The sequence below is a fragment of the Euprymna scolopes genome, chromosome 4, assembly GCF_053919585.1.
Source record: "Euprymna scolopes isolate OS-2025 chromosome 4, ASM5391958v1, whole genome shotgun sequence".
Taxonomy (NCBI): domain Eukaryota; kingdom Metazoa; phylum Mollusca; class Cephalopoda; order Sepiida; family Sepiolidae; genus Euprymna; species Euprymna scolopes.
In genome coordinates, this window is record NC_136485.1 from 180,297,361 (window position 1) to 180,317,377 (window position 20,017).

The 20,017-nt window shown below is 32.4% G+C and overlaps 1 protein-coding gene across 2 annotated transcripts in view; it reads left to right on the plus strand.

Moving 5' to 3' along the window:
* The first annotated feature begins 229 nt into the window (after nt 1-229).
* LOC145270461 (uncharacterized) overlaps nt 230-20,017 on the plus strand; it is a 198,696-nt gene continuing 178,908 nt past the window's right edge. For both annotated transcript variants that reach the window (XM_080126098.1, XM_080126103.1), the window contains exon 1: nt 230-1,421. In XM_080126098.1, the coding sequence (XP_079982224.1) occupies nt 798-1,421 (624 nt within the window). In that variant the 5' untranslated portion in view covers nt 230-797. The remainder of the gene's footprint in view (nt 1,422-20,017) is intronic.

The following is a 20,017-nucleotide window of genomic DNA, read 5'->3' on the forward strand; positions in this document are numbered from 1 at the left end:
TTTCATTTGTTTGGCCTCCACAATTTTTAATGCACGTCTCTACAGGAATTTTGTAAATACACACACAATTTCTATGTGTGTACTATTAGCTTATCAAGAATAATTCTATAAAAAAGAAAATCAAATATAATTTTGTTTTTGTACATATTTATACATCTATATAAACTTCGAACAAGAATTAGGTTGGATTATTTTGTGTGTTTGCCCAACCCGTTATTGGGTTAGGGTTGGGTCACCTCACCTGTGGTGGTCTGGCCTTTTTCCCCCCTTCCTCTTATTTTATTTTTTTATTTTTTTAAATATATAATTGCTACACCGTGACGAAGGAACTTAAGGTCTCCTTTCCCTTCCCGAGGGCGATCGAATGGTTTTGTTTTGATTTGAAGTGTCTGCACATATCTATCTATATATATGTAAATACCTTGACATATTTCGGGGGGGATGAAAATAAACTGTTAAAAACCTCGGGTCAGTACTCCTGAAAAGGTAGCCCTGACTTTCGTTCTGACTGATCGTGTTTGGAACTGGAGATTTTGTTCATTTCCCACCTGGGTGCTAGTTTACGGTTTTCCGGTTTAAATTTGTCCTCCTTATTCCAGTGGTTTTAATTGTATCGCTTTGGGGGTAGTAGTCTGGTTTCCTGACCGTTTTTTTTTTTTTTTTCTCTTTCTATTTTTGTGTTTCCCCCGAGGGGGGGATCCGATTATTTATCGAGGCGGGCGCGGGTAGGTCACCTGGGGGTGGTCTTGCTCTACCAGTGACCGCGACTGGTCGGACGGTGGTGCGGCTACCAAGCAATGAGTGAGGCCGATAGCACGAAGGCAGCCTACGACGAGAAAAAAGTGTCCCGCCGATATCAGGCCGAGACCAGCAGCGACGACACCGATTCTTCCTCATCATCCTCTTCATCCTCATCCTCCTCCTCTTCATCCCCATCATCGTCTCCTCCTCGCTGCTCCCCTCCAGCATCACCATCATCATCGGCGGCAGCAGCAGACTCCCACTCCGAGAACGGCGACTACGACTCCGAAGATGGTCAACACGAAACGAAGGAGTTTTTAATCCGGGAAACCAACTTCGATCGCGGACAACTGAAACTGAAAATCTCCGCAAAGAAAAAAAGTGTGCGAAAACGGGCCGTCTTCTCTCCAACACCTCAATCTCCACCTCCACCCTCTTCTTCCCATCCTTCAACATCAACATCATCGTCTCCCCCATTAGACACTGGTAACCCTCCAAGTTATACTACTAATTCTAGTAGTGCTACTACTACTGGCACTACCCCCAGCAATCGGAATCCCTTGGATGTTACAGACCAACGACCCTCATTGAAAATCACCATCAAGCAACCTCATCAAATTTTGAAAAATGCCAGAAATAGCTGTAACTTAGCTGAGATTACCACAGAACAGAAACAGTTGGTAAAAATATTTTTATTATGCTTCTACATTTGTTGACACATGTCTAAAAATGATTTTTGTTTACGCTTCGATTCTTTGATATAACGGAGGCGCCTGAAATGAAAGTTTGCCTTTGGTAAAGTTTATGGGTACAAACTGGACTAAACTTGATATTTTAGCATTTCAACTTCAAGACAGAATTCGTCAGTTTAAAGGTTTTAAAATTACTTTGGAATAAGTGCCATAGTGGTTAGAAATGACATTTTCGGACTCCTCCAAATTATCAATTTTTATTTCAAATTCTAAAACACAACATTCAATTCGTCAGTTTAAAGGCTTCATATGTCAACAGTACTTTCGGATTTCGAAAAGTTAAAACGGTAAACAAATAACAAATGTCTGCCATTTTATTTATTTCTAACCAATAATTTGTTTTTTAATGGCTGATATTCGAAAGTAATTTGAAAGCCTTTAAATTGCCGACTTAGACTTACGTTTAGTCAGAATTCAAGTATTTTGAAATCCGTGTCCCATCGATCAAAGAAAAATAATTTTTCACGCGCCTCCGCCTCAGTCATATCAGGAAAAAAAAAAAAAAAACGATTTATTAAATAATTTATTTAAGTTCAACTTTTTTTCTTTTATTGTCAATATTGGTTTTATCCAAAAGCATGAAGCAGTTTGAAAAAGTTATTTTTATTTTGAGTATTTAAACGATTTTCTTGGTGTTTTTTGCCCCCCACCCTTTGTTTTTCTTTTTTACAATCTTCTCCATCCAATCCAAAATTTTAAAATATCAAATTATGTTAAAACTATAATAAATATACCCAATTGTTCCCCTTAATTCTTTTTTTTTTTTTTTATCATTATTTCTGAACTAATTCCATCTAAAATTTTGTCATTTTTACGATTAGGTTACGTCACTTCCGGTTGCTTAATTGACTTTTAGGATTTCTTTTTATATTAAATTGTTTGAAAATACGGAATAGGTAAAGGTCTCCCTATCTTGTTTCTACATAACGCTATTAGAAAAAAAACATAGCATGGGAATGGGTAACCGGAAGTAAAGTGCAAACAGTAATTGTGAAGATTAACTTCAAATGTTTTAAGCTATTTCTCTTCTCTTAATGTAATTGTTTTGAAATATATTACTCCATTATTGATAAAAAATAGTTAAAATAGATGTTTTTTATCTTTCATATAAATGAGCAATATTAATAATAGCTGACATAATTGAAAACTAAAAAAAATGTCAACAAGAAGCGATCATGTTGGATGTCGTTAGCTAAAAGTGACAAGTCATAGTATTTTTGTCAAACAAAACTTGAATTTGTTTATGCAAGTAAAAGGTGTTTTGAAATAGTGCCGATTGACATTTTTTAGGATTCCCCTGAAGTTAATATTATTAGAAATATTAAGGTTAAATTCAAGCAATCTCCTGACGCCTGCTGCGGACCTGTCAGATTAAATAAATAAAAAAAAAAACAAGAAACGAATATTCCCAAAAAGTTGTCTTTTCGGTTCATGCTGAAAACAATCTAACAAAAACAAAGGGCGATAACTCAACAATTCAAACGTGCGAGATTTCTGTTGTAATGCCTACAACTTCCTATTAATCACTTAAAAATGATTTCTTTATAAAAATAAAACTACTCTGTCAATTTATTTACTTTTATTTATTTATTTATTTTTAACATGGAATTCTGGACAGAAACAGTCATCTTTTATTGTTTTGTCACTCACTGTTCGTATTCTTTCCGATGTCACCCCCTAAAAATGCGTGCTTTTCACCTTTAATTTTTTTTCGACAATTATCATAGATTAATTAATCATATTAGCAGAAAAAATTTTGAAAAAAAAAAAAATGGTACTCATGCAGAGAGTGATCCGTGCTGAAATAATAACGTTATTTAAAAAGCCGTTCTTGGCATGGGGAGGGTGTTTTGTACCTATTCTGTACTTTAACCTTACAATTGAATAAAAAAAAAACATCATTAAACGTGAAATACGATTTAAAAAAATAGCGCGGATTACTCTCTGCATTAGTGCATTATTACTGCATTAGCACCAAAAAAAATAATAAATTTAATGACTTTTAAGAGAAAGAAATGGACCGTAAGCAATGAGTATAACGTCATAACGATAAAGTCAACCCCCTTCTTAAAAGTTAATTTTTTTATTTATTTTTTATTTTTTTTTTTTTTCAAAATTTTTTTTCTGTTAATATATTTAAGTCTGTAATATATGGTAATAGTCAAAAAAAAGTTTTTAAAAATGTAAACAACACGTATTCTTAGGGAGTGGGCACTCTCGTACATCAATAATTTTCCCCACTCTTTATCTGTGCCTAAACCTAAATATAGATTCCATGATCAAAGCTTCTTTCTTAGAACTGCACGCCTGTCGAATTGTCTTCCGTTTTCCTGCTTTCCAGCTGTCTATAATATGGTTGTCTTCAGGTCCAACGTGAACAATTTTCTGATGAGCCGTTCCAGTCGTTCCACTTAAGTTAACAAATTTACCGAACTTCCATTACTATTGATTACTATATTGTCCTTTTAACTACTCTACACTCTTTAACCCTTATCCTTGAGTGGCCGATCGGCCTTGATAAGTGGTGACGCTTATGTAAAAAAAAAAAAAAGGTCCGTCTATTCTGATTGTCGAGAAACTGAAACAGTTTGTCGAGAAACTAAAAGTTTGATTCGGGCTCTTTTAAAACGTTTCAAAATTCATAATAAATAAAATAAAATAAAGACTAAATAACTAAAACTAGTTTTGTTTTTGTCATTTAGATTGTGTGTGCGCCCGTATAAAAGTAATGAACTACACACGGATACACTTAAAAACCTTACATAATCGGTTACAATGGGACTCCGACTTAAACCAAAATACTTTAATAATATTCATACGTTTGGGGCCAGAAAGGACCAAATTAGTACAGGAGAGTTCAGGAAAAATTATTTTTTTCTGACTGGTAGATGTCCAAAAACAACATTGAAACTAGGTCAAACAATCAGCCGGCTGTTTCATGAATCAGTTTCTGAAGAGAGGTGGGAGGAGGAGGGAGATGTGTATTCAAATTGTGATTTGACTTGGAGAAAGATGTTACCCAGTTTAGTACTTATTTACATAGGTGATTTTTTTTTTAAACCAACTCATTTCAGGTGAAAACATTATTGCATACTTGCATGTCATGGTGAAAATAGTATAAATTTAAAAAATTACGAAAAATGATCGTAGATGTGTTATTGACAAAAATCATCTACAATGACATTCTGTTTAAAAATGGCGGACCCTTAAATTAAGTCAATTTTTCATACAGATTTGGTCGCATAGCTCTTCCACATTTAAAACATACGATAAGATTTAATAATTCCATAAATTCCATTTTTACTTGTAATTATTTTTCTACTGGATGATTTTTTGTAATTTTTAGAATTTATACTAATTTCGACATGACACGTAAGTACGTAATGTTTTCATCGGAAACGTATTGGTTTAAAAAGATCGCCGATGTAAACAAGCACCTACATTTTATTTAAACTTTGTTATCCATGTTTTGGGACAACGCTGGGTATCCTTGCTAGTATTAGATCTAATTGTATTCAAATCCTATCAATTGTCACAGTTGTGTCCGTTTTCTTGGAACATCATCTATGTAAAAAGAAAACGTCGATTTTTTTTTTTTATGAAACGAATTTGCTATGATTATTTCTATTGTATATTCTGTGGAATTTCTTTTTTTTTTCTTTTTTTTTTCTATATGAAGGTTAACATAAGCTTGTTTTTAAATAAGGCTATACACAGATTTCGTCTCGATGCTACACACCTGGTCGTGTAGTAAATGCATATATATTTTGGCTGGGGGTGGAGAATACATCCTCTTCCACCTCAGCCTTGTGACCGTACCCCCTCCACCATCTCACTGGATCTGCAATGATGAGGATGATGCCTAACAGGTTTCATATCATACTAACATCTACACTCAGCCTTACGTTATAATAAACATCATTATTTACGCAAGAGCTTTTTTCTAATTTAATTTCTGTTTGGTTGACGTCGTCAACGGGAGAGAAAGACAACGTGTGGTGGTGCATGGTGCACTCTTTCTATGACAGGGAGTTAGGTATGCTTGGATAAATTTCGAAACTAATTAACCGATCATTATGAATTTTTTAGATCACGACTGCTAGGCGTAGTGGTGGGTAATGCGAATGCGTGTTGTATTTAGTTTCGGACAAACGTGAATGGGATGGGGTATAGAAAAGTTAGAAACGCGTTTCTTGCAAGGCATGAAAATAGTTAAACAAAATGTTTTTTTTTATATAAACTTTAAAAATAAATAAACAAGATTTAATTTGAAATTTTATCAATAATTAGATATCAATTAATCGAAATTTCCAACTTGTCAGAAATCATATGGGCACAGACTCCCATTTAATGATTCAAATATTTCAGATTTGTATATTTAATTCATAGTTATTAGACTCATCGAATCCCAGGAAATCTTAATTGTCTGGCCCACTAACCTTAAGCTCCAAATTCTGGACATAATCAAAATTGGAATAAGTATTTTAGACGTAATGTTTAATATATCTTTATTTTTAATCTTAAGGAAGAAAAAAATAATGCAAAATTTTTATGTATAGTGAATTTATCATTGACTAGAAATACCTGTCCCAGGATGTGTATTCTTCTAGTGTTTATATATAATTGTGTGTGTGTGTGCTTATTTAGCTCAAGCAATTGAGGCGACTCATTCAGCAGTTATGTAGGGGAGAGAGAGAATGCAGCAGCCATTCCATTTTGCGTGTGTGTTTTTATTGCTTATGTCTCGTGAAGAAATGAGCGCGCTCGCGCTATATATTCTTACGTTAACAAAGTCATTTTTTAAGATATTTAGGTGTTTCTTTGCAACACAAACAAAAACTAATATATATATATATATATATATATATATATATATATATATATATATATATATATATGTATGTTTGCCGTAGTTATCCAAATATTCATCAACTTCGGCTCGAGGTAAAAGTGTGGTTGGTTTTCTTCCAAGTCTGGTGAGACAAATTCTTTCTCTCGACTGGCAAATTCTATGTCCCAATCCTTTTGGGAACATCTCTTATACAGTAAGATCCGACCTTGTGTCTGACTTTGAATTTATGAAAAAATGGCAGTGAAAAAAATCTAGATAAAAAGTTTAGTTTTGTATACAATAAAAAAATTTTTTGAAAAGACATATCTATGAGGACCCTCAGTTAAATCCCTCTCCTCAAAATATGATTCTACTCTTTTAGTCGATTACGGATAAACACTCTGAAAAAAGAATTATTGAAAGTGGGTGATTTAGATTCACATATAAATCTAAGGTAAAATAAAATAATCCTCCATTTCCGGGCCATTATAATTTTAGGGCAGTTAACTTTTTTTCTTTTATCTGATTGGAAAACTCGTAACATTACATAAAATACCCCCTCCCCCAATAAAATGCTCAAAATTTATCTCCCACAGCAAAAGTGTCGGAAATTTATAAAGGCCATGGTCATAAAACAGTAGAAAAAAATTTTAGGCGTTAAAAGTAGTTTTGTTTTCGTCAAATATTTATTTATATTAATAAGTATTATTAAATGACGAGTTATATTCGCTGATCATTTTGTTTGGCATAACGTTTAGCATGCTTTTCTCAATTTTAGATGCATAATACTAACGAATTTAATGGAAATAATTATTTAGTAATATATAACGGAAACAAAACTATTTTTAATGCTTCAACAGATTTTTTTTTCACGTTCTTCCATGACTTTTTAAATTGCTAAATTGGTTCATAATCCTATCTGAAAACATTACAATAGCCTGAAAATAGGGCATCTTACGATTTAAATTGGGCTGTACATTTTATGCCCGTCATTAATCACAATCAAGAATATTTTTTTCGTCTGCTCTGAATATTTTAAACATGAAAAAAAAAAAAAAACTTTGATCAAAATAGTTACTGATTCTACAGTAACCAGTACCGCTTGCATGATCCTAATTTTGTTTTCGGTTTATTTTTATTTAATTTTCAAAATAGAATTAACGTTAAAGTGTAGTATACATTAATTTTATCCTAACTTTTTAAGAAACTGTTTACACCTTCAACCTCCTCATTAACCAATTTCTGTATCAGTGGGAACTGTTGCTTCACTAAGGTTTTGACATTTGTTGCATTTTAGAAAAGATACTTAGATCCATGATGACAACTCAATATAATAAATACTGGAAAATTAGTATAAAAAAAACAAAAAAAAAACAGGATAAAAACAAATGGCTGGGAACAAATTATAGTATCTCTTCTAGTGTTACGCGTTGACTATGCTGTCCTCGGTCAGTAAAGAAGTCCTTATAGATTGAAAAATCTTTACATTTGTTTCGATCTAAAGTGCTCTTTTTTAGGGAATTCGAATTTTCCCACATTAAAAACCGACTCTGTTATACTTTAGTTGGAGACGTCTATTCAAAATTATAGGGGTCGAGACCCCCCTCCCCCTAAAACACTTTTAAAATTCGATTTTATTTGCTTCAAAACAAAGCAATTGAAGTAATATTTATTTTAAAATAGTGAGGCGGGGGCTTAACTCCTACTTGAAACTAGAGGTGAAAAGAAACCCCCTTTCAAAAAAAAAAAAATTTTTGGAAAAGTCTATTTTATTTGCTTCAAAACGGTAAATACTAATTTTAAAATATGTGAACGAGTCCGTATTTAAAACTATCCCTCCCTAATCTGCCCCGCCTGAACGATCCTAATTGTTCTTACTTTTTGCGATTATTTTCCTGTTTCTTCACTCGTGCCATTTTTACCGAGCATCGTCTAACTTTTCTATCATGGAGAAGCAAAAAAAAAAAAAAAAATAAACAAATAAAAGGTCATAGACTTAGAATCTTAAAATAATCTTAGCGTTTAGTGGTCAGAAAGGTTTTAAAGTTAATAAAATTGGACATTTGTTCAAATTATTTTTGGGTTAAAAACGGCATTTGAAATTAAATGAATATATTTGACAAAATCTACTTGTCGGTTAACGAGAAATAAACGGCAAAATTACAAGTTTGTAAACAAAATATATTTAGAATGCGGTAAAATGATCAGTTTTATTTTGACTGCTAAAAACGAAAGCTACCGACTTTCCTTTGGATGATAAACGAGTCATTTTAATTTTACTTCTTTAAACTCGATAAGATTACGTGTCGCCATGTTGGTTTAAATTACGGTAGCACAAAATGAGCAAAAAAAAAAACAAAACATGCCTCATGAAGCAAAGCTTTTTAATTGAACATTTTGTGCTGCCGTATATTTGATGTAGACATAAACAACATAGTATCTCTTCTCTCCTCGATCTCTTCTCGATTGGAGCAATTTTAAATGTTTGTTTCCAACCCAGAGTGTCCCTTTAGATACCTAGCTCCCTTTCCCCCAATAAGAGGTAAATAAACACATAAACAGAACAGCGGTGCGGTGCGTTATGTAGTAGCATTTATTTATTTTATCAAAATTCGAAAGATATTATTGACTATTCGAGGCTGGATGACTCACGCTCAAAATTTATTTACAAAATAATCAGTTTCTGTTTCAATTGCTGGGTTATAGTAAAGAAGAAGCACTTGTATTTTACCTGGGATCCGTAAACTTTAATTAAAAAAAAAAAAAAAAAAATATTATTGAACTTATTTTTTATTAAAAAAAAATCAAATTTTCAGATTATATAGTTTTAAAAAATTACTTTTTAGATATTTTTAGATGGAGAGTGGAGATATTTTATGTAAGTTTTATAACTTCAATTTGCCTTCATTCCAATCTGTGTATAATTTGCCATTCTCTTCTCACGCAGCTCTCTTAAAGGGGGGGGGGCACTCTGGATGTACGCAAAATTTATCGTGATCGGGTCCGTGGGCATTCACCAGTGGCATCATCTCGGGCGACCGAGAATAAACCTCCTGAAGAGGTCATTCTTGGGAAAATTGTTTCCCGAAACAGAACAGGCGTATATTTCACTGATATAAGCCCCTGGCACTTGTGTCTATGTAGAGCTTTTGTATACCTCACCAGGGCAGTGCACCACCATAAAAAGAAATATAGTCATTGTAAATTTAACTAATTTCCGTCTTCAGTCAGCGAAAGAGAAATCTTTCTAGATCAAAATTTTATTCTTGTCTTAATCCAAATTACCCCCTCCCTTCCCTTTGAGAGAAGGAGTTGGGTTTTACTCACATTAAAAACCGACATTGTAGCCAATTCGGTGGGGGGGGGGGGGATAGTAAAAATACTAATAACTAAGTGTAATAACAAAATATGTGCAATTAACCTGAGGATATCTTGTGGGGATAAAACGTGAACGCCTCTGTATAGTTTGATTGCCATAAATATATTTTTACTTTTAAGCTATTAGCGTATTGAACACTGAAGTAAATATTAAAAATCTATACACTATATATTATAGCAGCTTATAATAATATACGTGTGAAATGTATATTAATGTACACGTTTTTAATTTAGGACACTATACCTCCCAAGTAAAAATTAAACTTAAAAGAATTACTTGGAAAATGTAATTTTAAGCGATAAGTAAATTTTTTTTTACGCGTAGGAAACATTAAAAAAAAAATTCTGAAATTCCGATTTTTAGTACTAAAAAACAAATGAGATCGGAATTTCGCCTGTAAATATTTGTAGTAAAATCCAGCGGCGACGAGAGGCGGGGTATCCTTACTACTACTACTACTACTACTACTACTGTGACTTGTTTAAGTTTTTCTGTGTCAAGAATATCTCTTAAATAGTTTGGGGATATCAAGTTGACAATGTCCTTACATGCTTCCAATAAGTTGTGATCTCTGTATGTTAATGCAATTGTGTAGCCATTTTTCTCGTATCTACGTAAATTTGATTTTCTTTTTACTATCGTATTTTTTTTAAATAAAAAATGCAAATGAAATTTTGAAAAACTTGTTTTAAAAACATAATTTGATTACGAAATCAAATCCACCATAATGCATTTCAATTAAAATAACTGGTTTGTTTAAACAAGTCAGTTATTTTCATGTTAATAGTTAGAGAAAAATTACTTGATAACCCTTAGCCTTCGAAATTTGAAAGAAATTTTGCAGCTTGTAAACTGTTGAATTGAATCGGTCATTGAAATGATCAAATCATTTGTTAAGATATGAAGCTATTTACATCCAATAGATTTCTACATTTATAACAATTTGTTTAAATTAATTTCATGAAGAATTCCTACTAATAAAAAATCTTTTTCGTCATATATGAGGAATTATTTTCATTAAAATCCCGTTAATATTATGCATCTACAATTGAGAAAAACATGCTTGGAAAATGTCAACATTATTTGAATAAACCGAAACAAAACAAAATGGACATCAAATTTTATCTGATGTCGTGTTTATATAATGAAATTGCTTCTTTTTCAATTTTAGATGCATAATATTAACTGGAATTTTAATATGATTGATCATTTAGTAATATATAACGAAAACAACATAAAATTATTTTTAATGCCTAAACGTAGATGTTTTTCTCGTTTTCTTCTATGGCCGCGATCTTTATAAATTGCCTTAAAATTTAATTATATAAAGAAATGATTTGTATTCAGAGCCAGAGGACCACAAAAAGTAAATAAACTTATAGCTACCACTTATGAAGAAGGGTGGATTATTCCACTCTTCATTCTGGGTGGAGTATATGAATTTCACATAAGTCGCTCTGATTACTGTAAGATCAACTCAATGGAGAGGGGGTAGTCCTCTAGAGCTATCGTAGATTGAATATGGGTAAATGAATTTAATGAATTAGTATAGGTTCATTTGCATGTTCCAAGAAAACAAGACAATAACCAAGGATAGTGGACGATTGTTTCAGAGACGATATCCTGTTTTTTCTCATCAGCAAATTGGGATACTAATTTATTTACCCCACATTTAATTATATATATATATATATATATATATATATATATATATATATATATATATATATTAGAAAGTAAGAAGACTTCCAGGCAACATTGAGTGGGTACAACCACGAGTTAGGTCGTGATACAGCTCCCAATATAATGTTACTAACAACAACAATAATATCTTGATATATTTTTACATACTATTTGTACTATTACTACCGACTAGCTCGATTGAAGAATCGTATTTCTTCACTCGACTGCTATGTCTACCTCCTGGTTATAAAACTTCCTAGTTTAATTCTTTTCTATATGTGACTTCTATAATTAAGAGTTTCATCAAATAAAACAACCAATCCCCTTAAAAAATAATAGCAAACTTTTTCTTTTGAAAATAATCATGTATTTATTTTTATTTTTATTTTTTTCATTCCATTCGCTTTTCTTCCTTGGACCCTCCATGTAAACAAACAAGATGGCCGACCACCTTTTCGCATTCCATGTTGGCCTCCTTTTTTTTTTTCTTTTTTTTTTTTGTTTTTCGTTTATCAAAATCTACTGCGCAGATTAATTATATTTTCGACTCCCCATCTTTTATTTTAATTTATTTTTTATTGTTTTGACCCGTTAAATGACCACTAAGAAAGGAATTCCGTTGAAAAGACTACTTAATTCTTGATGGGTTTAAATCTGACATATTGGATGCTATATATCGCTAAAATCCATTTTTAACGATTTTTATTTTTAGAACATTTTTTTGACGTGAGAATTTCCAAATGAAATCGATTTTTCTTTTGTCGTCTTTTTTTTTTTTTTTTTTTTGTACTTATTTTTACGAGTTTATAGCGATTTTAACAGGCATTCAATCGTTTTATAACCTAGGTGAATTCTTAAGGAATACTTAAATTTATGATTCTTTTAATTTTTTTATTAACTCCGCATATTTATTTTCCCATTTGTTTAAATTTTATAGTTTATCTTTAAAGGAAAAAAATCACTACTTGTACAAATCTGTCCATATTGGCTTTTTAAAATATAATAGTTAACAGCCGATGACGACCCGGGCGGCGCCCGGGCCGGGCGCACGAAAAAATTAAAAAAAGAAGAAAAAAGTTTAAGTTCTTTCCGTCTTTTCTAATATCTTGATTCAACTATTTGTGCTTCACGATGAATGCCCTGAAAAAGTCACTTCTGATTGCTGTTTACCAGTTTTAAAGTATTTTGCTCTGGGGGGAAGAAAAAAAAATCGTTTGCATATCTGAAAACTAGTAAGCATTAATCAGAAGTTTCTTTTCCAGGACATTCAACGTAAAGCACAAATATCAGCTGATGAAGAATGTAAATAAAAACGGCCTGAATTTGATTTTAACCTTTATATCTATACATTTACACTTGGTTTTGGGGGCCATTTTTTTTTTTTTTTTTTTTTTTTGCAGACAACAAAACAAAAACGTGGTCGAAAATTAAACAAAATACTGGTTGCAACCAATATCTTTTTAATCTTTCCTAGGCATGGTCAGTAGTTCCTTATGTTCAAGTGGCGATATACCATGTTAGGGGTGAACATGAGTTAAAAAACAAGAGATGATGCAAATTCCAACAGTTAGTATGTCAGTAAAAATAAAAGTATTTTCGAGCAGTTTCCAGTTTAGACAACTAATAAAAATTAAATCTTACGGTATAACTGGACGTATACTAAATATTAGATCCTTAGAAAATAGGACCATCCAAGTTGTCATTGATGGATGGACATACATCCAAGCAGCATAACATTAATGCAGGGGTGCCTCAGGAGTCGATCTTTGGGCCACTATTATTCCTGATATTCATAGACAACTTCCCTGATAATATTGTGTCCGAGATGTATATATTTATTGATGATACAACGCTCTATAACATGCACGAGGAAAGAGCAGATATACATAAATCTAAGCCAATTGCAGAATTGTTAGAAAATGATCTCCAGACCGTTGAGCCGCAAATGGATGGTAACATTTAATGCTAGTAAGACTAAGCTGTTCTTCTTTACAATTACAAGACGCCTCTCCAACCACTGATATCCATGACAAATAACAATTTACCTGAGAATTCTTCAAACTCCTTGGCCTAACATTCATGAGCAATATGAACTGGAACAAATACATTGAGAATATTGCAAAGGTTGCTGCAAAGAAGGTGGGTTTCCTCTATCGTGCTAGAAAACTACTCATACCTGAGAGTATACTATACCTCTTCAAGGCCACCATTCACTCATACATGGAGTATTGTTGCCACATCTGGGTTGATGCATTTACCACTAGCCTCTGTCTCTCTTGGATGAGGTCGATGAAGTCTTCAATCTAATATGTCCCACTTTGTCAACTAAGCTCCAACCTCTGTCTCATTGCCATAATGTTATATCTCTGTGCCTGTTTTACAAATATTAAGGAAATGTGCTCTGATGAACTCTGTGCACTTGTGTTCTCTTGACGTATATATGCCCCTCCCTCAACAACCCCGCTTTCAGGCATTTAGGGACCTCAGCAGTGAAATCACACCTCTTCACTGTTGAGGTCCCTAAATGCCTGAAAGCTTTCTACTCTAATAGTTTCTTCCCTTGAACAGCTAGACTTTGGAATTCTCTTCTTGCTATCTGCTTCCCTCTGTATGGATATGTAGAAATTCAAATGTAACGTAAATCAACATCTTATTAATCTTTCCTAGGCATGGTCCTAAATAGTAGCCCCTTATGTTTGAGTGGCGATATGCCTTTTTAGAGATGAACATAAGTTTAAAAAAAAAAAAAAAAAAAAAAAGATGATGCAAATTCAAACAGTAGATATATCAAAAGTATTTTTTAGCAGTTTTCACTTTAGGCAACAAAATGAAAACGTGTGGTAAAAAATATAACATAAATGTCATCAAAGGCAGGATGAGTTACTGTTTGCCTATTTGGATAATTTTTTTTTTTTTTTTTTTTTTGTGTTTAAATTAAAACGTTTATTTACTTTTAAATACAAATTGTGTTGAGTTTTAATTTAGAACAAGAAAAGACTAAAAAATCGAAACTATTCAAACAAAACGCCCATCTGTTTCAGGAACTCAAGTTGAACTTTATTTTAAGCAGTCATGGAGTTGATCTATATTAGCACGTTTTCTTTTTTTGTTTTCTGTAAATATGTGCTATTATTATTTATTTATTTTTCAATTATTTCACGGACTTCTTGGGTTTGTTTACTCTTAAATAAAGTGATGAATGAATTTATTGGAAAACCGAATTAACAAAAAAAAAAAAAAAAAAAAAAAAAAACCGATGTTCAAATGACCCAACATAAATTCGGTTTTCATTATTCTTTTATTTCCAATAAGTTTAATTCTTAATTCCTACTTTAGTCAGATAAAAACATAACATTAAAAATACTGCGTTGTAGCGTGGCTAACTCTCGGTGGCCGTGGTTGTAGTCAGTTTCAGTATCGTACACGTGAAACGCCTATGAAAATTCGGCCAAAAATATAAAGTTGCTATCTTTATAAACAAATATAAAAAGAGGCTAGCCAAGAAAGACCGATAACTCAAGTTTATAACCCTTCCACTTAATTAGAAATTTATTAATTTGGGTTACTGTTCTCCCTATATAACTTGGAATTTTTAATGTTATTTGTTTTGTTTTTTTAACTTAAACCCTGGTGTAAGTAAAAATAAGTTGTTTGTGAATAATGCTGAAGACCATTTAATTCTAAATTGATTTACCAAAATGGCATTCCCAGTTTTATCGTTAAAAAAGTCTTTAAATCAAACGTTTATCATTTGTAAATTCGATAAGTAGTATGACATACTACGAGCTTGTCTGCGTTGGTAATTTGTGTATCCCCTCCCCTTGTCTTTTTAATGTCATGAGTTCATATGTTGACGCATTCAGGTCAGTTGTATATTTGACCTAGTTAATATCTGCTATTTCGGTTGACTTTCAGGAATGTCTGTTGAATGCTAATTTCTCCACAAACGTGGAATTTTAATGAATTTTCATTTAAGGTTAACTCCTGGTCAATAACCGATATCACAATTTGAAAAAAAAAAAGGAGGGGGGGGGAATAATTACTTGGATATTGTGCTCTTTTTTGACCGTGCACTTTATGATAGATTTATTTATTTATTTAGACTGCTTGTTACATCCACAACATGTTGGCAATGTAAACTGCGAAATTAATTTTTTCCTTCTAACTTGGAAAGCTTTTAGGTGGATTTGGGGAACCTTTACAGAATTTCCAACTGATTTCGTTATTTAATCTCTGAGAATAGATTGTTTTCATTCTGTCAGCCATGACCAGGTAGAGTGCAGTTTGTTATTTTAGTTATTATATGTAGTTTATAGCTTAAGTATCCTATATCTTTACAAAGCCATATAATTTGCCCATGCATGGGGTATTTGTCACATCTGGGTTAGTGCATCTACTGCTAATCTTTCTTTTTGACAGGATTCAAAAAAGTTTCAAATTTAATAGGTTCTACGCTATCGGCCAAGCTCCAACCCATCCCATTGCTGCTATGTAGTAGTAATTGTGCCCCCTTGACTTAAATACCCCTGACTAACCTGACAAGCAGCAAAATTCCACCCCTTCATTATTGAGGTTTCTAAATGCTGAAAAGCTTTCTACTTTATTGTTTTTCTTTTTTCCTTGGACTATTAGATTTTGGAATTCCTTTCCTGCTTTTCTGACTGTACTAAGCTGCACAAGTTTCGATGTAATGTGAAGACATCTTGCTGTTCGACTACTTACAGTCCCCTGTTAGACATGATCCCAAATAGTAGCCCCTTATGTCCAACTAGCAATGTTGGGGTGTTTGGGATGAAAGTTATATAAAATAATAATTGAAAAGATTGGTAAACAGTCAGTTCTAAGCAGCAGTCTTCTGGGAGTTGAAGGTTCAAACCTTATTATAAACAATAACTAAATAACAAGTTGATTTAGATTTGGGATATGAATTTAAAATGCTTCTGGTGATGCAACTCTAATTTGAGAGCTTTGGGAAATGTGGAGTAACATTCCATTTGAGCCAAAAGTTGTCAGGGTCCCATATATGGATTAAATTGAAACTATTGTTTGTGAAATATATAACTACAAAATAAATCCATCTACAGATCAGTTAATACAAGATTTGTACGGTTTGAGCTTAAGATGGTCCTAACATTTTTTGTTTATTTTTTTTTATTTTTTTCCCCTCACCCCATGCTAATGAAATTTCAATAAATCAACTTTTTATAGAATTTTATTTTTGCACAAACATATATACAGTGGGGAAAATAAGTGTTGGACACATCCCATTATCCTTTATTTAACACATTTTTTATGCAGCGAATGACGCAAAAATTTAACAAGAAATAGTTACTATTTAACAATAACAAATAACTTTAGAAATTGGCACCTTTTAATGCATAACAAAAATTATATAATAAAAACAAGAATAGCCGGGAAAAAAGTATTGGACACCTTGTTTTAAATTATATTTTATTTTTTATAAATAATGCTGGAAATTGTTATTTGCATTTTAATTTGCTGACATTATTGTACGTTTTAGAAGTTTCTCGATTATTGTAGAGCATACTCTGTCGTTGGAAAGTATTGGAACATGTTAGTCACCAGTAAGCCATCACGCGTGAAGGTTCTCAGGATGAGTAAATGTAAAGAACTCTCAAGTCGTCCGTGATAAGATTATTGCTGAGCACAAGAATGGAATTGGTTATCGGCATATCTGCTCAATTCAAAATCCCTGTAAGCACCATAGGAAACCTTATTAGGAGATGGAAGGTGCATGACTGAACCGTCCGCGTGCCGGAGCTCCTCACAAGATGTCGAACAGTGAGAAAGATTGTACGAAAAGTTTAGCAGCAACCGAGAACAACACAAGGCAAACTTCAGAAAGATTTGGAAGAAGCAGGAATAGTAGTAACGAAACCAACGATTAGTAATGTACTCCGACGCAACGGTCTTAAATCGCGTACACCTCGAAAGACACTATTACTAAAAAAATGTCATGTTAATGTTTATCTGGAGTTTGCAAGAGACCACTTAATTGAAAACAGATGATTACTGAAAGAATGTGATCTGGTCCGATGAGACGAAAGTGGAACTTTTCGGCATTAATTCTGTACGTCGAGTATGGAGAAGAGATGGCACAGCGCACTAACCCAAGAACACCCTCCCCACTGTAAAGTTTGGTGGTGGAAATGTCATGCTCTGGGGATGCTTCTCTTCAAATGGTACTGGGCCACTTCATATTATAGATGGAAAGATGAATGCAGCCAAATATCAGGAAATTCTTGAAAATAATCTCTTGCCTGCTTCCAATTTCAACAAGATAATGATCCCAAACATACTGCTAAAATAACCTTCGATTGGTTCATACAGAACAAAATAGATGTTCTTAAGTGGCCCAGTCAGTCCCCAGACTTAAATTCTATAGAAAATCTATGGAGATTGCTGAAAATCATGGTCCACCAGCGAGATCCACGTAATATTCAGGATTTGAAGAAAGTATGTGTTGAAGAGTGGTCCAAAATCTCGGCTGAACGTTGTCACAAATTAGTTTCGTTGTATAGAAAACGTCTCGAAGCTGTAATAGCCAATAAGGGGTTTTCAACTAAATATTAGATGAAATTGTGTTAGTGTGTCCAATATTTTTTTTCAGCTATTCTCATTTTTATTATATAATTTTTGTTATGCATCAAGATTCCAATTTCTAAAGTTATTTGTTATTGTTAAATAGTAACTATTTCTTGTTAAATTTTCGCGTCATTCACTGCATAAAAAATGTGTTCAATAAAGAATAATGGGATGTGTCCAACACTTATTTTCCCCATTGTATATATATATATAATTATTATTATTAAAAAAAAAATTTGATTCAGAAATCTTAAGTTGGATGAAACTTGGTGTATTTGTGGTATTATCGTAAATGAAAACTTTAGTTAGGATTAACATAGACCAACCAAAGGTACAGAGATAGATGACTACAGACTTCCTCTCTAATTTTTTAGTGGCTTTTTTGCCTGATTTTTTGATTTATTCATTTCTACAGAATAAAAAATATAACTAAAAATGTATGTGTTCTCCATAACATCAGCACCATTTGACGACAGAAGTTTTCATGTAACTCCTTCGAAAAAAATTAAGAATACAGAAAGTGCTGCTTATATTCTAAGTGGATCAAATTTCTTTCAATATTAATGAACTACAATTTATTACATAGCTCGAAATTAATATATATTTAGACAAAACTACTCTTGACCTGTTAAGTCAGCATTAATGCATTGTACATTAGTGTATATACTATTCTTAAGTGACCATGAAGGTACAAAGAAAGTAATTTTTAGAATACATCCAAAGATTTAGAGAATACAATTATCTACTTTCAATTTAACAAAAATAAAAAGCAATATTTCACAAATAAGCTTCACAGATGTCAATTATGATGAAACATAAACATTGTAATGTTATTACCGCTGTTGTTACTAGATAAAGCTATTTTTAGTCCATCCAATCCAAACCTTTGTTGCAATGGTGACTGAGCAAACGTGACTGTTTACAAGTTGACCTATAAGTTATAATTTATTTATTTACCACCTTATTATGCTACTGCTTCTACAAATCTGCCTCTTTCTATTTTCCTCCTCTTACCACTTGTCTCATTCTTCCTCCCAACAGATAATACATTTAATGCTCAAGTAAGCTCATTAGTATGAAATTTGGGAGTCTTTTAACTATTCTTGTTTTTAGATGTACAATTCATACTAGAATTTTCTGCAAGAACTCATGTCGTAGTGGATAAAGCACTGAATAAAATTCTAAGTGACATTCTTCTACAATTTGGGAATGACTTCTACTTGTTCATGGCTGATGGAACTAAAGCCTGCTACCCCTGTGGATTAAATAAAGAGTTTCATTTGAAATTCCATACAGATTCCTGAATTTTACAAAATACACTTGAAGTTATATCAGCTGAAACATAAAAATAACATTCAAGGACAGTAGTCCGAATTATTTGAATAATCCAAATTATTAATCTAGATCTGAAGAATTCAGGAACAAGTATATTTTTATATGCTTATTTAAACTGGATGCTTCAATGTTTTTGTCAGAATCTTTCTGACATTATATCTTTCATCCAGATAACATCCTCATGTATTTTGATAAAGTTTGTAAAATATCAAACCAACCCTTAGGATGAGCCATTTTCATTCTGGTAATTTGTACATTGATATTAATCGTTATTTCATCGTTTGGTTTATTGCTGTGCTCACACTTTTCTATTCAATTCATTAACTTACACTGGATGACTCAGAAAATCAACTAATTAGTTATATAACGAATTAAGGATGAAATAATCAGATTTCTTTGTGCAAATAGAAAAAAAATTAATAACTGTAAAGTGAATCGAATTTAGCTAAAAATAAAATAACAAATTTGAATAATGTCAGAATAATGATGTTGAGTATAACATAACATCTGTATATTATTAATAATAATAATAATAACATGCTTATTCATGTTTGTATGCTATCAATGTGCCATGACAAATAACACCCTACCTGAAAGCCTATCCTTCAACTTCAAACTCCTTGGATTAACATTCACGGGCAGCATGAATTAGAACAAATATATTGAGCATATTGCCAAAGCTGTAGCGAA